General features: G+C 38.4%; 2 protein-coding genes across 2 annotated transcripts in view; one reads left to right on the forward strand and one right to left on the reverse strand.

Annotated features, from left to right (window-relative positions):
* The window catches only part of LOC580183 (von Willebrand factor A domain-containing protein 8), a 45733-nt gene extending 45507 nt beyond the window's left edge, over positions 1 to 226 (forward strand). Inside the window, exon 45 of the mRNA XM_030983731.1 lies at positions 76 to 226. Coding sequence (XP_030839591.1) covers positions 76 to 178 — 103 coding nt within the window. The 3' untranslated portion in view covers positions 179 to 226. The remainder of the gene's footprint in view (positions 1 to 75) is intronic.
* Positions 227 to 12967: 12741 nt separating this feature from the next.
* On the reverse strand, positions 12968 to 20411 carry LOC762820. The gene is made up of 4 exons (XM_001198589.4): positions 18403 to 20411; positions 17610 to 17838; positions 16419 to 16589; positions 12968 to 14656 (listed from the first exon to the last, which is right to left on the reverse strand). The coding sequence occupies exons 1-4, from the start codon at positions 19486 to 19488 to the stop codon at positions 14109 to 14111; spliced, it is 2034 nt and encodes a 677-aa protein (XP_001198589.3). The 5' UTR covers positions 19489 to 20411; the 3' UTR covers positions 12968 to 14108.
* Positions 20412 to 21077: the final 666 nt, after the last annotated feature.

Below are 21077 nucleotides of genomic sequence, written 5' to 3' on the forward strand. Positions count from 1 at the left end.
CGGTAATTTTCTTACTGCAAAAAACATGCTTTTTATGTTGATGCATTGTTTTCTTTATCTGTTCTTTTCCCCTAGATTGGTTCGTAACCTTCCAGCAGGGCATGGGTTTGTGTGTATGGACACCAAGACAATCCCACAGATTATGCAACAGATCTTCACATCCACTATGCTCAAATAGGATCTCCTAACCCGTTGATAGACCTATCAAGCCTATGTCTTCATCATACAAGAGACTAAGATATCTTTACATCCACTATGCTCAAATAGGATCTCCTACCTTATCAATGGACCTATCCACTGTCCAAACTTATGTCTTTGTCAACACAAGATACTGAGATATCTTTACATCAACTATGCTCAAATAAGGATCTCTTAACCTGTCAATGGATCTACATGTATCAACCATCCAAGCATATGTCTTCATCAACACAAGAAGAGAGAGATATCTTGACATCCACAATCTCAAATAGGATCTCCTAATCTATCAAAAGACCTTTCAACAGTCTAGGCTTATGTCTTCCTCAACGCAAGATATTTAGATATCTTGACATCCACTATGTTCAAGGAGGTTTCCTGAATCAATCAGCTTTCCCTCACCTAGTCTAGATGTCTGGAAGTCCAAGAGACCGAGGCATCAATCTTGCTCAAGCATATTCTCCTCGCTGATCAGCTACCCTCACGATTGTCTGTTTGGACACCAAGACTGAGAGACTGACAGGGAGATTCTCCTGGCCTACCAGTCTTCCAATGAAAATGAAAATGATATACTAACTCATGTACTATTTCAAGATGTTTCTGATCAGTCTCGCTCAACTACCGGTACATATATGTCCGCATCAACACAGAGACTGAGAGACCAACATGTCCACCGAGGTCAAATTGATTCTCATTACCTACCAGTCTGTTGCGTACATCTATGTGTATGTCTGCATTTACAATAAGATAAAGATTCCAAGAGATTGTCTCATCCATTATGCTCAAGTACATTCTCCTAACCTAATAATTATAATAATAATAATCTGGCCTTACATAACAGTTAATACATCTACAATTTCTCCATCATGGTAATTTACAGAAACGTTATTACCCCATCAGTTAAGCCTTCTTGTATGTCTGGGGCACCACTAAGGCTGATGTATCTTTGTATCGCATATGTTCAAGTAGATCCTTCTAGATAGCCTACCAGTTGGCCACGAGACATGTACACTATGCCCCATAGATCTGTTCACCCATCACACTCAAATAGATTCCTCAGATTTTCTAGTCTGCCAGGCTTACGAACAATGTATGTGCAATCATACACTTATCAAGTTTTGTAATTTTTGAATCATTTGAAAAGTTGATTTGTCCCGATTTATGTTTCTTGAAAATGTGACAAGTTAAAGCTTACATCTAAAAGTGTTCAATGGAGGCTGTAATTCAATCAGTCCGCGTTTCATTCCTGAGTTAAGAAAAATCACCAAAAAAAACATTTGATTTACAAAGGGTATGAATAATTTAGTTGTTAACTGTATGTCTGCATTGACACTAGACCATGTACCCAGTGGAACTAGATCCTCCAACACAGATATTTACATTCAGCACACAGGGTCTAGAAGATTGCACTCTGCCCATCAAAATAAGAATGTATGTTTCAGAAATGGGCATTGAAAATCATGTTTTATTCAATATGCAAAATGATTGGATTCTAGAGTATAGAGATTATTTGTACATATTGTAAATGAGAGAAAATCGTAAATGCTGATTTTATTTTTTGAAACATTGTTGACTTTAGACTTGATTTCAACCGCGACAACGATCATTGAATATTGTAAAATGGCATATGCTTTCAATATTTTTCATTTGAACCAAATTCATGACCCCATACCAATACTTTGTATTACTTTAAAAACAAAATGTGTATGCATGATGTACATGGCAGTGTAAACATGTACATGTACATACGCAATGAGAGAAATACTATTTAACTATTGATATTTAATATATTTGCCAAAGTGGAAAATTTTTATTCATTGTGATGTCATGGATGGAACCGATCCTGTGGTATTTTTCAATCATTGTTGTTATTTGCCATGTTTGTGTTTGTGTATGTGTTAATTTGCCTATTCATATGACCCTCTGAATCAGGGGCCCATTTCACAAAACTTGTCATCAGCGACAAATGACAGTTTTTGTTATAAGCTACTGAAATCCTTGCTTTTGATTGGTTATCAGCAGATTTGTCACTGAGTTTAGTCATTTGTCATTGAAAGAAGGCTTTTTGAAACGGGTCCCTTGACTACTTGCACAGTGGATGTGAATGCTATAAAATTATCCAATATTATTACTGTTATTGTTATTATCGTTGTACCATTCTGTTGATAACCACTGAATCGATATGTTGTTCATCATGTCTAATCACATTGGCAACACACTGTTTATCTATTATCTATGTAATACAATCCTAGGCTCAGCACACACTGCACAATCCAATTGGGAAGAATTTGCAATAGTAAGGATATATTGACTGCTTTGAGAGGCATAGTGGTTTCTATAGGGTCAAGGGAAACTCACAACCTGCTATGACCCCAAGGCGCTTGCGCCGCGGGGTCATAGCAGGTTGTGAGTTTCCCGAGACCCTATAGAAACAACTATGCCTCGAATATTAAAAGCAGTCAATATATATTTTATATACCGAAAAAAAGGAAAATGTTGACTCACCCATTTAGGTTTCCATCTCTTTGAAGTCATGAATATTAACACCAACACAATTGGAAACAAAAAAACCCAGTATTTTGCGATCGAGACTAGTACACAAAATGGCGATCGGTCGTCTGCGCTGCGTGGATTGGTAGATTCGTCGCCTGAATGCAGCGACCAAAATCGAATTGCACTCAAACACCGTTAACGGTATTGCGCATCGGTCATCGCACAAAAGAAACTTATACGGTAACACATAAACCAAAATGGGGATCGCAGCAAAATGACGTCAACGTTTCACAGCCATGGAAAAAGTGCTATGAAAAATGGATATAAACCGGTAGAGCCGGGAAAAATGACTATGAATTTCAATTAGCGGGCATGGTTAAGAACATGACTGCATTTTCAACCAATCAGAAGACAGGATTAGTAAAGAATCTTAAAATGAGGTATATAACATCGGATATGAACATTCAAACTTGTAAGATATTAATGATCAAGGATCTCAGTAGTCTCATCATAAATAGATTCTGAATTTCAATTGATTTCGAGCTTTCTATGAGGAGGAAAAGCCAGTAGTTTGAAGCCAATTCAGCTTTTATTCTGAATAGAAGGCCTTAAGACATTAAAATTCCAAAGTCAGTATTCTTATCATTATTTAAAACCTAAATCATGAAGACAATGTTTGTTTAGCTTTCCATGTCTAATATAAATACCAATGCATTGATAATCAGACTGCAGGTGGATGTTATAGTGTATGCCTGGCTTTAGTCAGGATTGGTCAAAGCCTATTATAGACATTAATCAAAATGAATGGAGGACAAAGTGAAAATTAGATGAAACGACTTCAAAGATTATAAAGTTATAGAGAATGGAAGTAAGTGTAGATGAAAATGAGAGACTGATTTGGGATTGGATTATTTTGCATTTGACCAAATTGGCAATTTAGTATTTTGACATTGTGTTTTGTTCAGGGAGGTGTGAGTTTTGATGATTTATTGTTTCTTCATCGTTGGTGCATTAAGTATATAAAGTGTATGAATATGTCCATGCCATATTGATTGTTTGTCCTGTTAGCAATTGTATTTATTCATTTTTATTGTGAATAGTATACATGCAAAGATATCAAATGATACAAATATATTCTAATTATGATAATAATAAGATGGTTGTGTCTTACTTTTCGATCTCAGTTTTCAAAGCTTTTCTTTTTTTGTCTTCCTTTCTTTTTATTCTTCTTCTTCTTATTATTATTATTATTTTCCTTCTTTGTCTTCTTATTCTTCTTCTTTATCTTCATTTTCTCAGTGAGTCAATGTAATGCTTGTCATTTTTGGGATGACATTTTTAGAATTAGGTCAAGAAAAACAGTAGTATGTGCAATTAAATTCTATTTTTAAGACTAGGTAACGTCGATGTTTGATAGGGGGACAAGGAGGACACAGTAGTGGTAAAATGGAAGAGAGAGGGAGAGAGAGAGAGAGAAGGGAAGGATAGGGGAAGAGATGGAGAGAATGTGCGAGTAAGAGAGAAAGACAAAGGGGAGGAGAGATAGAGATGGAAAAGAAAAGTATATATATGAAAAAGAGGTAAATAAAAAGAAATTGGAGACAGAGCACAATTATGACAGAAAAAGGGGTGGGTGGGTTTCAACAAAAATACTATGAATACCCCTGACATGTCAAAGTGTATCAATCACCTTTAAACAAAAAATATGTACAGCCAGAGTGAATAAAATCCCCGATTAAATCAGTCTTTTAAAGATGCTTTCTATGGGCTAGCGCAATAAGTATATGAAGAAAACAAAGAATAACATAAAACAGCTCGTCCGGAATCCAATTCAAGTCGGAATCATTGATTGTGTCTATGGTCAAAACTGGGTTCCGTGCGTGCAAGCCATGCAAGCCCTTTAATTATGCGAGCATTTATGGGTGCCATACCAAAAAACAAAAAACAAATTGTTGATGGGTACACTACTTTAAAGTAAACGGGTGTTACTTATGAGTGCCTTACTTATATTTGTAATGCTGGAAACAACCATTTTTCTGATATCTAATTCTCCCGTGAAAAGAAGAATGTTTCATTCAAAGGATTGCGAACTAGTTTAATAATACCAGGAAGGTGAGACTTATATTCCAATGAACGGAAAGTTGCATATATATATATGCAGTCTGGGGATCTAGATCATCAGTAATGTTTTTTTTTTCTTCAACTGTCTGCTAAGAAAGTATCTGTATGCATTAAGCAACCAGGGGACTGACGGCTTCAAGTCATCTCCGAGGGTATTACCAATCCCCATTTATTTATAAATAAATGGGGATTGGTGCACAATTAGCGCTTACGAGACTACTGCTCTACCACCGAGTCGGCACCTCCCCAAACCATATATCAAACAACAAGTTCTTTCCTTTCATATCCTTTGCCCGAATAATCTCGAACTTTTATGGATTCATTTGTGTAAGCTTTCCCCTCGATCCATGTTAACTCGGTTACATATATAATCTCCTAATTTATGCTTCATTTAAACGCGTATATATATATTCTTTTATGAATGAGTCTCAATTTGCTTTCCATTTCTGATATAATTATTTATACTTCGTCTTTACATCATCCTTTAAAGAAGTACCATACTCTTGCAGCTTTCAAGAGGTGTCTGAAAACATGTCTTTTCTAAATTCTCTTAATATTCCTCTTTGTTTGCTATCAATGTAAGCTTTGTATGATAATGTATTTTTGCTTTGTAAGTATTTTATTCCTATGCGATTGTATTTGATGAAAAAGCAATTTATAAATGAAATGTTGGTATTATTATTCCTCTCAAGAGCTTGGTTTTATTAATGGTTGATACAACTTTAAGTCTTATTCAGCTTAATATACTTCAAATAAAATGTATGGCTTTTTTTCTTTCTCTGTTGGGGATTGTCACTGCTGCTGTTGTATTATTTTTGTTCATTTTTGTTTTCTTTGTTTGAGAAGAACATATTTCTGCTCTGAGACCTCTACGATATACTATTTTGATTTCAGAACTGCTGTCTGTCAATCAACTTGTCTCGCTCTCGCCGGAGTCTCGAACAAAGCAAACATATCATGCCGTTTGGTATTACTTTCATTACGTAATAAGATGGACGTTGGAACAAAAGCACCTGGATGCAGGGGGCACCCGGCAAATTAATTACTCACATATACAACAAAATGTATCAAATTGACCGAGTTTGTTAGCTTGCTTGCGACTTTATAATAACAAAGAATTAACATGAGTATATAATTATAAAGCAAGAAAATTCGAAGGATCATGGAAGCCGGACCTACCGCCGTGATTGCTCATGTTGATAACGGTATCTCTTGTAAGTTACACAAAGCTCGGCCAAAGTCCGGTTCGTGTACATGTATCTCTTTTGATAAAGGATGTTATGCTTGTGCGACCGTTATATTGACCAAAACATCATTCATTTAGTTGGCTGGTCAGCTTGGGGACGAAAACAACTACATGTACCTTGCTACAAACAAAGACTTTACCCGGACTTCTACCCTTTATTTTTATTTTTAGAAAGTGACGAATCGAAGCGGACCTATGTTGGGAAACTTTGTTTACCGAAAGAGAAGTTAAAGTAATCGCACAAAACAAAGGGAATAAAAATTGCGATAACATCGTAGAGTTATAACTGAACAGCTAAAAAGAATGATACAGCTGGTCGATAATGATTACTCGACATGTTTTTGTTAGCAAATATATATATATATATATATTATGTAGTATAGGTAGCAAACTTTGTTTAGAAGGCCATTCTCGATATACCGAGTGTTTTGTCCTGACTGCTGCGCATCAGACGACCTTATAGGCGAAATAACGAATTAAGAGAAAAAGAGGGTCAAGATTTTCCGCCAAATTTTGTCGTGCTTTATAGGGAAAATGGGAAGAGATCAGTCTCATAATCATCATCTTCACCTCCATCACCAGCATCATCACCATTACTATCATCATCCTCATCATTATCATTCATCATCATCATCATCATCTCCAACAGGAAACATTCTTCATGATGGTCCATTTTGTTACATCTCGTGACAATGTTAAGCTGCAAATAAAATGCAATAATCACAAAGTATTTGTTTACTTCTGGGTTTTATTCAAGATACTTCACTGCTTAACAGCACAAGTCCAATTGGCACAAATGTCAAACAAAAAAGCGTCCATAAGGGGTTAAAGTCTTGCATTTGTTTACAAAAAAATATCAATGAAGCAGTATATACACAATTGTCAAAGTTGCATACTTTATTTACATTTTCTCTTGAGAAGGCAATAAAATGGACGGAATGAAATCAATCAATACAATATGGCTTCACTTCTATTATCAAAAAATTCTTATTCTCTTTGTAAGCTCAGTCATCTGATCTGCTACGATGCATAAGTTGAGTATTACCATTCATCTGTTTGGAGACAGAAGGGCATTGACTCATATAATTTTACACTGAATAACACCCTTCTGACTCCAAAAACATAATTTGATAGAATTATAATCAATAATGCATATTTTCAAAAACACTTTCAATGATTAAATTCACAAAGCTGTATGTTACCAAAGAGTTATTCTTAGTCAAACTTACAACCGTTATACATGTACACACTGTATTCCAATGCTACTTCCCTCATACTGGTATCCTACTACATGTATGCATTGCTGTTACTTTCTACCAACCTTTACCATATAATGTATTATACCCCCTGGGCAATCACCCCCCGGAAATTTACCCCCCGGAAAACTACCCCCGAAGGACAATTACCCCCCCGGAAAATTACCCCCCGGAGAATAACCCCCCGAGGACAACTACCCCCCAAGGACAATTACCCCCCGGAAAATTACCCCCCGGAGAATTACCCCCCGAGGACAACTACCCCCCAAGGACAATTACCCCCCGGAAAATTACCCCCCGGACAACTACCCCCCGAGGACAACTACCCCCCGAGGACAACTACCCCCGAGGACAATTACCCCCCGAGGACAACTACCCCCGAGGACAACTACCCCCGAGGACAATTACCCCCCGAGGGCAACATCCCCCCCGTGGACAATCAGGATTCAATAGCAAAAGACGATCTGATACATTGAGAGATGGCTACGAGCCTATAAGACCCCCTTCATGAACCCATATTCGCTCAAATACTAGCACGTTGTCTTCCTCGTTACTAAACACTTCCCTTTAATACATATAAGTTATACAACGGCAGTGCGGCTGCTGATTTCCACGAAGGATGTAAGTTTTAGGTAATTGTCAAGCGCTTCTCAAAATGCATAGAAATACATTTCTCTTGAGCAGCGTTATTTCAACTTTTTGAGTCATGGTACCCTCTTAAAAAATGAAAAGTTTCTCCCAAATCCCAAATTCTATTTTGCATGACTCAGGCACTCGCCAAGTGCTATGTTCATGGGTGTCGATCCCAGGTGGGGGGGGGGGGGGGTGGTGGCCTGTCCAATCATCCCCCCAACAATTCACCGTCAAAAAAAAAAGGAAGAGAAACATTAATGATGAGAGCCCGATGAAAGTAGTTAATGGTTATTACTCGCAAGATGACCATCAATATACACATTTTGCTATCTCATTTTCATAATACATACGTAAATGAGACATCCGTATATGAGACAAGAATAAATTGAATTCTCGCTCATACGGCTTCATCAGGAATTGATCAATTTATTCAATCAACAGCATCATAGAAATGCAGTGCGCCGAATGCGAAGCCGCAGCGTTAAAAAGCAACGAGCTAAATATCAAGCGCGAAGCGCAAAAGTGCAAAAAAAGAAGTAGAGAGTGGGAGAGAGAGATAATACAGGCGCGTATACAGGCGCGCGTAAAAAACGCCGGCCAAAAAAAAAGAGAGAGAGAGAGAAAGAAAAAAGGAAGAGGACGTAGGAAGAAAAAAGATTAAGAATCAAGAACGGTACAACGAACCGTCATCTTTCTCTTATAATGTGATGAAACGTCGAAGTTTCGCGCGGGAGGGGGGGGGGGGGTCGGGGAACTGAATTCAGACAAGGATTAAGAGTCGAGAATGGCACAACGAATCGTCTTCTTTCTTTAGTAACTTAATGAAACGTCAAAGCTTTCGCGCGGGAGGGGGGAACTGAAATCAGACAAGGATTAAGAGTCGAGAATGGTACAACGAATCGTCTTCTTTCTTTATCAATTTAATGAAATGTCAGAGCTTCCGCGCTACGCGCGGAGGAAGGGGAACTTTATTCAAACAAGGATTAAGAGTCGAAAACGGTACAACGAATCGTCTTCTTTCTCTAATAATTTAATTAAAGGTCAAAAGAAATTGAATTTAGACAAGGATTAAGAGTCGAGAACGGTACAACGAATCGTCTTCTTTCTCTAATAATTTAATTAAAGGTCAAAAGAAATTGAATTTAGACAAGGATTAAGAGTCGAGAACGGTACAACGAATCGTCTTCTTTCTCTAATAATTTAATTAAAGGTCAAAAGAAATTGAATTTAGACAAGGATTAAGAGTCGAGAACGGTACAACGAATCGTCTTCTTTCTCTAATAATTAAATGAAACATCAAAGCTTCCGCGCTTCGCGTGGGACGGGGAAAACCCCCCTCCCTGCAGCCACCCCCTTTAGGGAGCGCGCTTCGCGTGCTCACTACCGCCCCCCTAAAATAAAATCCTTGCTACGCGCTTGAGAGGATAATAACCCAAGTTGCAAGCCCACATGGGTCCCATATTCTCTGAAATGTTATCTTTATTGAGGGTGACTTGAAAAAAGTAATAACTTGTAAGGGAGGGGGTGCAACCTGCCACACACTTCTACCTCTTGGTTGCCTTGATCCATCGCCGAAATTATTTTGGCACCTATCACCCCCCCCCCCCCCCCCCCCCAACCACGGATAAAAATCAACACCGTTGTGACCAACAATGACGGTCACATACTACCGGGTACCCGTTTAACACCTGGGTGGAGAGTAGCAAGTGCAGGTTAATATCTTGAAAAAGGATATTAGTGCCGGTATCGTGATTCGAACCCTCGACCTGCGCATATCATACTCCCGCATGACAACATAAATATATTTACTCGGTAGCAAAACTTCGGGGGAATTGGGCAACTCCAACCCCCCCCCCCCCCACATCGAAGTGAATAACTTGAAAACACTGAAATGAACTTCACAAATAACATAGAAATTGAAAGTTTATGACATTTTCTAAAAAGAGCAATTTGGAGAGAAGCTCGCATTATTTGTCACAGTGTTACAAATTCCTCGGGGGTGATTGTCATCGGGGATAGTTGTCCTCGGAAAAGGAGGGTAGTTGTACTTGGGGGGAATTGTCCACGGGGGGTAATTGTCCTCGGGGGTAGTTGTCCTCGGGGGGTAATTGTCCTCGGGGGTAGTTGTCCTCGGGGGGTAATTGTCCTCGGGGGGTAGTTGTCCTCGGGGGTAATTTTCCGGGGGTAATTGTCCTTGGGGGGTAATTGTCCTCGGGGGGTAATTCTCCGGGGGTAATTTTCTGGGGGGTAATTGTCCTTGGGGGGTAATTGTCCTCGGGGGGTAATTCTCCGGGGGGTAATTTTCTGGGGGGTAATTGTCCGTGGGGGGTAGTTTTCCGGGTGGTAATTTTCCGGGGGGTGATTGCCCAGGGGGTAATTGTCCTGATACGACTTTTGAATGGTGTCAATTTGAGGAATATATCTCATAAATATGTGACAAAATACCTGTTGCACAGTATCATGGTAGATTTGTTAAACTTGGTGAACATGATGATTTTCATGTAAAGTATATACGTAGCACAAGACGTGTTCAAATATGATGATTGCAAGAAATACATATACAGTCGAACCTGTCTTTAGCGACCACCCAAGGGAAACACAAAAAGTGGCCTTTGTAGACAGGTTTCTTCAGTACATGATTCAATGAGAAACCATTTTCAAGGGAAACAACAAATTTGGCCTTTGTAGACAGGTGGTCACTAAAGCAGGTTTGACTGTATAAATTTGATATATTCAATATAAATTTGACTACATGTAGTTCCCATAATGAACCTTTTGAGTACATACTGGTACATGTAATCTAAATTCCATATCACACATGCAGTAACATTCTCATTTTTCATTCAATACCAAATTGTTTTCTGTTCTAACACTAATAAATTAATTATTCCTTTAAGTAAATAATCACAAATAAATTAATAAAATAAGTAATGATGTTCATGGAAAACAAGTAAAAGTAATATAAAATGTGTTATTGCTTAAAACGTTATATGCATATCAAAACAATATTTGCATAGGTTACATTTAGCTGCATATTACATAGTCTGTATTCAATAATCAACAAACAACATACACAATAACATAGAATGGAAGGAAAAAATAACATTAAATGCAACCCATGTATCGAACATGTATCTCATATGTTTCTAATGCAGTAATGACGATTGTCTAGTACTTCTACAATTACATGCATGTACATGTAGATGTTAGCTATATTAATATTTATGTCACAGATACACATCAGCATTAGTAATGTTGTTAAAATTCTTAGTTCCAAACAAGTTATAAATGTTTAATAACAAAATTATAACAGGCCTTAAATTTCGTCATTTTTAGGGCAAGGCCAGTTTGGCCTTGAGTACCTCATATTTTTAAGGGCACCAAGGCCAAAATATTTTTACAAAAAGGGCATCGAGGCCAAAATATTTTACAAAAAGGGCATCGAGTATGAGGCCAAAAAAATTGATTCTATTTTTGTTAGATGTCATGTGTATTTAATGAAACTTGTGCGGGATCAATTTCCCATGACTTTTAGCACCAGCTTCTTCACAGAATGTATAGAGGTCTACGGTACATACAAACAAGGCGGCGGCCCGCAAGCCTTAGATTTAGCAGCCAGGAGCAAGGGGCAATTTTTTTTTAAGTTGCCCTTTGCCACGGGAATTTACCAGAGCAAGGGGCAATTTTCCAAAAAGAGATAGGCCCCCTTATCTAATCATAAGTTCAAAGAGAGTCTACAAATGTTAATTTCATAATGTGAATAGATCGAACGATCAATTTAATAACTTTTTAATCTTAACAATATGAACAGGAAAGATTGATTAAAAACATCAAACTTGCACATTAAACAGTATTTTAAAGTAACTAAAAATATTGATGAGCAAATGAATAAATAAATTGTCAATTTCACAAACACGAAAGTCAGAAGGACTTGGCAAGTTTACCGGGCCGGGTATCCCAAATCAAAATCGCACCTCACACACAAACCTTCCGCCACTCTCTCGGTAGTAGGAGCAAATTTGAAGAAATTATCTTTTTAACTGTTGTATAGAAAGGTCTAGATAGGCCTAACTAATGAAATAAGATGTAAAAATGTCCTTATAGACATTCGACAGCTGAAAGTGACACGCTCAGCTCAGTTGCGTAACGTGCATTCACGAAACCAAAATCGTTCCTCGCACACACACTCTCGCCACTTTTGGTGGGAAGCTGTCGGGCTGGAAGTTTGCCAGCGAAACCGATGCACCCTCGGAGATTCGCAGCGCGTAATTTTACCGGGACTCGAAACGTTCGTCTTGGGAAGCTGGCGGGGTAGCTTTTTGAAGCGAGGTCGGCTGGTGGCAAAATGAGAGTAACTACGATCGAGAACATCGTAGGTGTTCTTAACTTATTAATAAGATAATTCTAAATTCTATTTGAGATAAAATAATAAACTAGACCTACAAACAAACCTCGACAGATCTCTAATGACTATTTGAATGCTTGTTTATTTCTCCATTTGACGATTTGTTTTCTTGATCCTGGCCTTCGATTTGTACGTACGTACGTACGTGCGTGCGTCAACAGCATGCACCATATGCATATCATGCGATCGCGTGATTGTACGTGCGCTAGCGCATTGCATGCCTATATAATAACAAAGGGCGCATTTTCACGGCACTTGCGCCTTATTAAAGCACTAAATACGAAGCTAGAAGAGAGCTCGTGGGCGGCAGACTGTTCGTGATTCGTGTATTTTTACTGTTCTAATAATTTATGGGCGCATTTTCACGGAAAACACTTGCGCCTTGCCGTCTAGTTTTAGATGATTATGGGCGCAATTGGTGGTTTTATGTGCGCAAATTTAAAAAAAAAGAGGGCACGTCCAGTTGGAAAAAAAGGCACGTCGGCCAGTTTGAAAAAAAGGGCACGGCCTTTTTGGCCGTGAATTTATCTTTTTTTGGGAGGGCACCGCGGCCAGTCATAGGGGCATCGACGGCCTGGCCGTCGATGGCCGTCGATTAATTTAAGGCCTGTTATAACAATACTCAAAATCTTGAATTTCTTTTCATAGTTGCCCTAAAAATGTTGAAATTTAAGGCCTGCTATAATATGTCCCTAGGATCAGGCACAGCACACATTGTAAAAACAAAGAAACAAAAAAAAAACAGAGCACAAATAAACAAATTGCACAATTCTCAACTCCTTAATAGCTAAGATGATGTTTCACATAATTTGCATAAAACTTGTCGAAAAATTCAGTGATCTTAGCATAATCTGGAGAGCTGTTGACGACAAGAAACTTATCCAAACTAAACTAAACTAGATGTAACTGGTGAGATATACAACATGTACTGTAGAATATAGTTTAGAGAGAGATAGTTGTGCACATAGAAACATGTACAGTAGAATATTATGTGTAGCGTGATGCCCAATACTAATTATTTAGACTACTACATTGTAGGTGCATATTGTGTATGTAAACTTTGCTGGCTCAAAATTGAATTCTCATTTAAGGGATGATCATACTAGAATTAACTGGATTGCATCTACTAAACACAGTTAATATCCACATTTATACCAAACGTTAATCTTATAAACACAACGCTACTGGTACATCTTTTTTCACCTATTAATTTTTACAAAATAATCTTTGGAATAAGAGTGAAAATAATTGCTCATCACTAGTAATACATGTGCTTGGTTACTGCTGAATTGAACAGATACTACATGTACATCCAGAATCATATTCAAATTTTATTCCCCGCTCATCATAGTTTCATCACATTTATATTCCTGCATCACACATTTCAGTTTCATGTATGTCATTTCTTGAATTTTTTTAATGCAATTAAGCTTTCAAAACAAAGATTTTTGTTGGTGTTAAAAAGAAATGTCAAATAGACAATTTTTTTTCTAAAGACCCATTATGTATGATTTCTCCAAAATATCATTACATTCAGGTGATTGCAAAATGTTATTTATATATCCGCCTGATATAAGACAGGGTAAAAATTCTACTGAGTGTACTCATTACACTATCTTGAAAAACTCAACGCAATCTTGACATCAAATCTCTGCTAATTCGAAGTTTAGCAGCAACTGAACATGTACATGTACCTTGTACATACAACTTCTAATATCTGTGATTGTCAAAGCATTTTATCTAATGAATGGTTTACTTCTTACATTCTAATATTCTGCAAGTGTTTTCTTACCCTTTCCAGTAAGAGATGGAAGTTCTGCTTGTAGAGTTTCTCGTTGCTAAAGTCGACCGGGTTGGTTCGGGCAAGGATCTTCTTCACCGCCGACATCCCGCAATCGGGCGGCCACGGAACAAACCGCAACATGACCGGGATGATCGGGCGACGGAGTGAGTCGGCCAGGATCAGATCCTTCACGCAGTTATCCGACTGGAGGTAGCGCGACGTGATGCATGATACGATGATCGCGGACGAGCGCATGTTGCGGTGGATGTGGTCTTGCGCGGACTCGTGAGTGGCCAGGGGGTTGTGGGAGCCAGATGACTGCTGACCGGACCCCACGGTGCGGTGACTACCCCCGCTGGAGCCGCGGGTGTCTTGAGACATGGTGGGGATGGACTCCGCCCAGCAAGGGATGCCGTTGCTTTCTAAGATTCGCTTGATGTCCTGGACCTTGTTATGAGCATCCCATTGATAAGAGATGAAGACTCTAGGCTCAATCACATTACTACTTGCATTCCATGATAAATCTATATCAGATAAAAAAGGGGAAAAAATGTTTGAAACATTTGCAGTCAAATTTCTACCACAATTAAAGTTACATGTACATGTACATTACAAATTTTTAAAGGGATAGGCTATCTTTGTCTCAGATTCTAAACAGAATCCTGGATATAGCTCATGCTGCAATCATATTTATAAACCTATAGGTCAGTCAGGAATCCAATGAAGTTTACTAGCGGATTGCCTGTCTGATTATCAAGATATTTATGATTGGAAATCGAAATTTCAAAAACCATTGCAAACAGTCCAGTCTATTTGGGAAAATAAGTATGGTAAAACCAGTCAAAGATCTTTACTTTTTGAGGCACTTCATGATCATTTTGAAGCGCAATTATTTTAGGGCTTCAATATTAAACCATATCACAGACACTGATAACATGTACACTGTATGTATATGCATTTCAGATTTGGCATTGTTATACGATGCCTTTAAGCAAGTAAAGGGGTGCATACACGGGACTGATATTTAACTAGTAGCACTGAGAGCAACACCTTACTAGCAAGATAAAGAAGATTAAAACACAATTAATTTTGATTAAAACAATATATTCAACACGTTATCGTGTTAACAAGTACTTGACATGTTAGCAAGTACTTAGTGACATTTAATAATGCATCAAACTTTTATCTATAAGTGTATTTCTCAATCTCATTTTTTGGACTTTGGCATATATGAATTGATATTAATGTGCAATGAATTCCAATTCACACCTTAATAACTGTACATTAACAAGCAGACAATGGGTGTTTTATGATCTTCCGATAAGATTTGAAGTAATTAGACTCTGAATTAAAGGCATTATTTATCAATGTTTCCAGTTATACAAATCTGAGATGCATGGCCCTACGTGTTATCAGTGTCTGTGATATGGAGTAATATTGAAGCCCTAAAAAAATTGTGCTTCAAAATGATCATGAAGTGCTTCAAAAAAGTAAAAATACTTGAGTGACCGGTTTACAAATCCGACTTGGCTTCATTCATAATAGCTGATCACTTTAAAAGAGTAATCATGCGTTAATGATGATATGGTTCTACCTCTGTGCCATAAAATTTTGATTTTCCAAGGAAATACATTTTGCATTCTGGCACTTCCAGACAAGTCTTTTCCAGCCTCTTAAAGCTACATGACTTTAACCATAAGATAAGTCTCTGTAATGCAGAAGGGTATTGTACATTACATCAACAAAACTTGGTAACGAAAGTGAAGGCTCATTAGAGCAAATCAGTAATCGTTCCATACATTTTCCACACAAACCTCATGACAACAAAGTTATTACTGTATACTGTAGTTGTGATATTCATAATCCAGGGATATGGCATTCTCCATTTAATAGTCTGCAAATGACAAAAACATCTTCCAAACTTGATCAGGGACCCGTTTCACAAAGCCTTTTTTCAATGACAAATGACAAAAATCAGTGACAAATCCACTGATAACCAATCAGAAGCAAGGATTTCAGTAGCTTATAACAAAAACTGGCATTTTCACTGATGACAAGTCTTGTGAAATGCCCCCCTGTTCTGGGACCTGTTTCACAAAGCCTTCTTTCAATGACAAATTACAAAAATCAGTGACAAATCTGTTGACAACCAATCAAGAGCAATCTAAAATAAAATTGAAAAACTCTAAAAATAGAATTTTGATGACACCCGGTATAACAAAAACTGTAATTTTTCACTGATGACAAGTTTTGTGAAATGCCCCCCTGTTCTGTTCTGCAACTTACGTGAGGTTGTTCCTAGGACTTGGAGTGGTTTGAGACCTTCCATCATACGATTCAGATAGCTCTGTTCTAGTACCACACCCGGGACCCTCTTGAGGGGCTTTATCTGGTGTTCTAAGATATCCATGGCCTCGGTGTACATCTTGGTCTCAAAGTCAATCGCACTGCACTCTCCTGTACGAGGGAAACACAAGAAGGGAATGCAATAATGGACATCTTAGAAACTGTATACCAGGGGGGTGCTTCACAAAGATTCTAAGTTGGACTTAAATATTATGGAGAGCCATTTGTAGCCTTATAATGAAATATATTCAAGAGCAAAAATTCAAGTATTTTAGATTTTTCATAAATTCCACATCAAGAACATGAAATCTCCCATGATAATAGAAAATATGAATGATTTGAATCAACATTTTATGCCTTTTAAAATAACTTTTACAAAATCTTTTCGAGGATGCTAATGATTTTCCACAATTGTTAAGTCCAACTTAACGATAAGTTCAACTTAGGATCTTTGTGAAACACCCCCCTGGTAGACAACATTCATTGGCAAAGCTATAGACAATTGTAGTTCAACAGTGCTTTGACTTCCTGATCTCAAAACTATAGATAAGCGATTTTTAAATAGCGACTGAGTTTTTATTAAAATGTTATGGATATTATAATATTTAGAGGTTATGCAAACAAAAATCAATATTCCTTGATTCAGAAAAAATCACATTAATTTTACCTGAATGACACAACTTCATTTTTCCCTTTTCCTGCTAAATAAAGCTACCACTGTATATCACCAGTGACGCCCCTCCCTCCCCTCCCCCTCCCACTCCCCTACTCTAGATGATAACCACACACAGTTGTGTCTGGTGTGCACACATCAGAGTCAATGACATTTTGGGCTCATGGTTATATGAATTGGATTGAAGGATTATTCTGTACATGTCCTGTAGGACTCTTTCATTTATTGCTCCAGTAACCCATCTCCTAACAATAGATAACGCCCATCTGTGTATAGGAGGGATTAGACCACCCTGCAAGGTCACTGACAGGTGGTTATCTCATTAAATCGGCTCTCACTTAACATAAGAAAAAGAGGATCATGGGGGACCAATGGTCACCGATTAGGCATTGCATGCTATATAGAGGGCGCAAGTAGCTATAAGTAGGACAGTGGGGCTTTAACAACAGTTAACGCACCTAGGACAGCCTTGAGAGCAGGTCTGAGTTTGTCCCAGGAGTTCTTGAACATGGCCGTCACCAGGTTCTTGCCGAGCCAGTCAGCAAAGAGGACCTCATGGAAGACGAAGGGCGAGACGCTCGATGCGTCGGTCATGAGCACCAGGATGTGCTTGGCTGCAGCAAGGGTTGGACCATTGATCTGAAGGAACTCGTCTCGTGAGCTTCCTAGTTTCTCATGGCTCGTTACCTTTGGAGAGATAGAGAGAGGAGGTTGGATATCGTCAAATATCTATATATTAACAAGCCTTTTCTACAGGGAAGCAACATTTGAGATAAACAGATCTTGATTATTTCTTCATTTTATGTATACGTCTGCTAAAAAGGAATGATGGGCTTTTACACGCACATACCGGTAAGCAACCAGAGGACATACATGTAGAGCTACAAAAGTCCTTTCTGAGGGACTTTCAAATTGAATATTAATACATACATGAATATAGATTAACCTGGAATTTCTTGATTACAAGTTTACAACACCACTGGTTTATCACTTAGCGATCAAGCCTTCTAAATGGTTCAAATTTAAATTTCAAAACTTCACAAAGCATTAGAGTGAAAAATTTAATTTTCAACAAATTACAAATCTAATCACTTATAATCCTTCATCTAACTCCCTTAAAATGATCATGCTTTCTCAATCTATCCTTAATCTGTTTCTTTTAGTGTTCTGTTTTCCCCTTGTTTCCCCTCAATGTTTAGTCCCCTTTTATGCAACAATATTCATTGTGCTACATGACATTTTCTCACTTACTGTAAGGCTTTTTCTTTTCAGATCCTGTTTGAGGTTATGGGCAAGCTTGACATCCGCCGGGTCATAGATGATGTAGATGGTGTCTGCTTTGGGGCGCTGCGTGCGAGCTCTCAGGTGCCAGTTATCTCCTAGCTTGTGTTCCTTCTCCAGGATGGCCACTATGTGCTGCAGGATCTTCCTGCGTACGACCCTGCTGTCTACCCCTAGCCGCTCCTGCATGTCTTGATCCATGAGCGACATGAGCAGGAATCCATCAATGTCCATCTCTGCGAAGCTCTGGCAGTAGAATTCCTTAATGCCAAGGTCGTGGAGCCAACTCTGGAGATCGTTGCTGCTCCATCTGCAAAGCTTCTTGTCTTTGTACTCCTTGGTGAACTCTCCATTGTGTGTCGCGGGAGTATAAGGAGCATTGATGCTGATGTAGGGTTCTAGCTTGAGCATGAGAGATCCTATAACCCTCGAGGCTCTCTCTGCGATACTGGTACTGCTTTTATTCGAGAGGTTGACAAGATCGCGTAGTAAGGAACGGTATTGCTTTGGAATGTCCATACTTTCACAGAGTACCGCGAAAACCTTTGGTGGATTGCTTGAGTTCTGTCTCTCCAGCAGGCAACGCAGTTCATAGATGGATACCGGGCATTGAAAATAGCATTCTGTCAAGAAGCATACGGCAGCTCTGCACTTTTCAACGGCTTCCATACGATGTGCAAACCATGCCGGACTGTCAGTGTTGTGCTCATCCTTATCAAACCAAATATCCTCATCCAGGTTATTTTCCTTGAACTGCTTAACAGCACTGCACACGAATAATCGTTCTAAGAATCCTCCATCAGGCGAGTACGAGATGAAAATGCCTTTCTTAACTTTCTTGACTGAATTTTTGGACTCCCCTTTACTCTTCTTGGGGCTCTTTTTGGCAACTTTGATTTCAACAGGTGCTCCATGATCACCTCCACTGTGAACATTGGTTTGGTCCATCACGATATCTTTGCTTCCTGATCCTAGTACCTCCTCCTCTCCACGAGGCAGGCCTTCCTTGGAAACAGGAGCATTGTCCACCTCCATTTCTTTCTCCTCTCCGCTCATAATGGAATGTTTCTTTAGCCGAGTCCTCTATTCTCTAAAACTAAAAGATGAAACTCTATCATAGATCAGACTTTTAGCTTCTATGAAAGTTACAGTTCCATCAAATTTCATTCTTCATTCATAACTTAAGAATAATAATCTAGAGAATTCTGTCCAGCTAGACCCTGACCTGGGCCTTGCCTATTCAAAAGCTTGTTGTTGATGAATAACTGGATCCAATGTTATTTTTTTTTTTTTTTACTCTTAACAGTTTCACTTTCAGTTATTTTTTAAACCACAGTTGAGTCGATTCCTATCCTAATAATCCTAGTCTTAGACTTAGTTCTACTCCTAGTCCTAGACTAAACTAAATTTTAGTTTCAAATGTCAGTCATCCATCATGTCCATCAATAGAATCACATCAAACTAGCTAGTCTAGAACTTAAGTAGTACTAACAAGTTAGAACTAGAGGTTGGTACAACTTGTTTCTCCAAGAATACGCTGATCAATTATGTATTTGACAACGGTGAATCAAACAACACACACTCGTTGAAGTTGCTCATAAATATTTGTTCAACAAAACAAATCATCCTCTCTTCAAAACAAAGTTGAAAACACTTTTCCCACTGTGAAATAATCATACATTATCATCGAAATCATGGCAGCATCGTCTTTGCAATTCTCTATGACAATCTATTCCAGTCAAATTATTCCTCTGATTGTTTGTTTTGATATCGAAGATAAAACCACGAACGAAGTCGAAGCAGACTGCCTTGAAAACATTGTCGGTCAATAATAGCAGCGCCACCATACATGAATTTCAATGAGTGGTACAACACAAAACACATGTTTGCCTACTACATCGCCGCAGCCGCAGCGAGTCGTGTCGAAGTCGCGAGTCGAGGTTCAATCAAACTGTAAGGGCTGATTATGCAAGCATGGCAACGAACAAAGCGTTGTGTTGTTAACGTAAGTGAAGCCCAGACAGGTGTATCCAGTACGTTCACCAACTTTACTCCCTTTCATATCTTCGCACTAATGCGTAATTTTCACCTTTTTTCACCCAAACTCCTAAATATTGAACTGAAATGAAAATTTTATAATTATCATTGTAATTATTTCTGGTCAAATAGTTTGAGCTTGTAGGAAGAATAATGATTTCCCTTTCTAGGATAGCTTAAAAGTGTATTAAAACGAAGGGGGTAAATTTAAAGATATAGGACTCTTATCGATTTTCCTTTTCAGCCGATACCGTCTTAATTGATATAACCCCGCTCTTTTCGCTTTTCAATGTAAACAAGTTGCACTCATGAATGTTCAATTAACTGAAGAGATGAAAATGAATACTGAATAAAATGTTTTAATGATCTTCATAATGTTACATTAATGACATTTTTGGGTGATCTTTAAATATTTCAAAGAAATAGCGAATTATTTCAAAATATTATAATTGTTTCCCTCATGCTTAATCATTTCAAGAACAGAGATTGCAGATGAATCTGGGAATCGGTTCTTGGGTGGGGCTAATCCCCCCCCCCCCCCCAGGGGCGGATCCACGTAGCGATTATTCCGGCCCGGCCCCCCCCCCCCTCCCCCCCCTCCCCCCCCC

This window comes from Strongylocentrotus purpuratus, unplaced genomic scaffold, assembly GCF_000002235.5.
Source record: "Strongylocentrotus purpuratus isolate Spur 01 unplaced genomic scaffold, Spur_5.0 spur5_scaffold_13, whole genome shotgun sequence".
In the NCBI taxonomy this organism is placed as follows: Eukaryota; Metazoa; Echinodermata; class Echinoidea; order Camarodonta; family Strongylocentrotidae; genus Strongylocentrotus; species Strongylocentrotus purpuratus.

Bases quoted from the DNA above. Each gene is read 5' to 3' on its own strand.
- LOC762820 (XM_001198589.4), bottom strand. From the start codon at position 19,488: ATGAGCGGAGAGGAGAAAGAAATGGAGGTGGACAATGCTCCTGTTTCC. The intron at 17,839-18,402 runs GTAAGTGAGAAA...ATCTCTCCAAAG, and splicing joins TGAAAAGAAAAAGCCTTACA to GTAACGAGCCATGAGAAACT. The intron at 16,590-17,609 runs GTGCGTTAACTG...TCCCTCGTACAG, and splicing joins TGCTCTCAAGGCTGTCCTAG to GAGAGTGCAGTGCGATTGAC.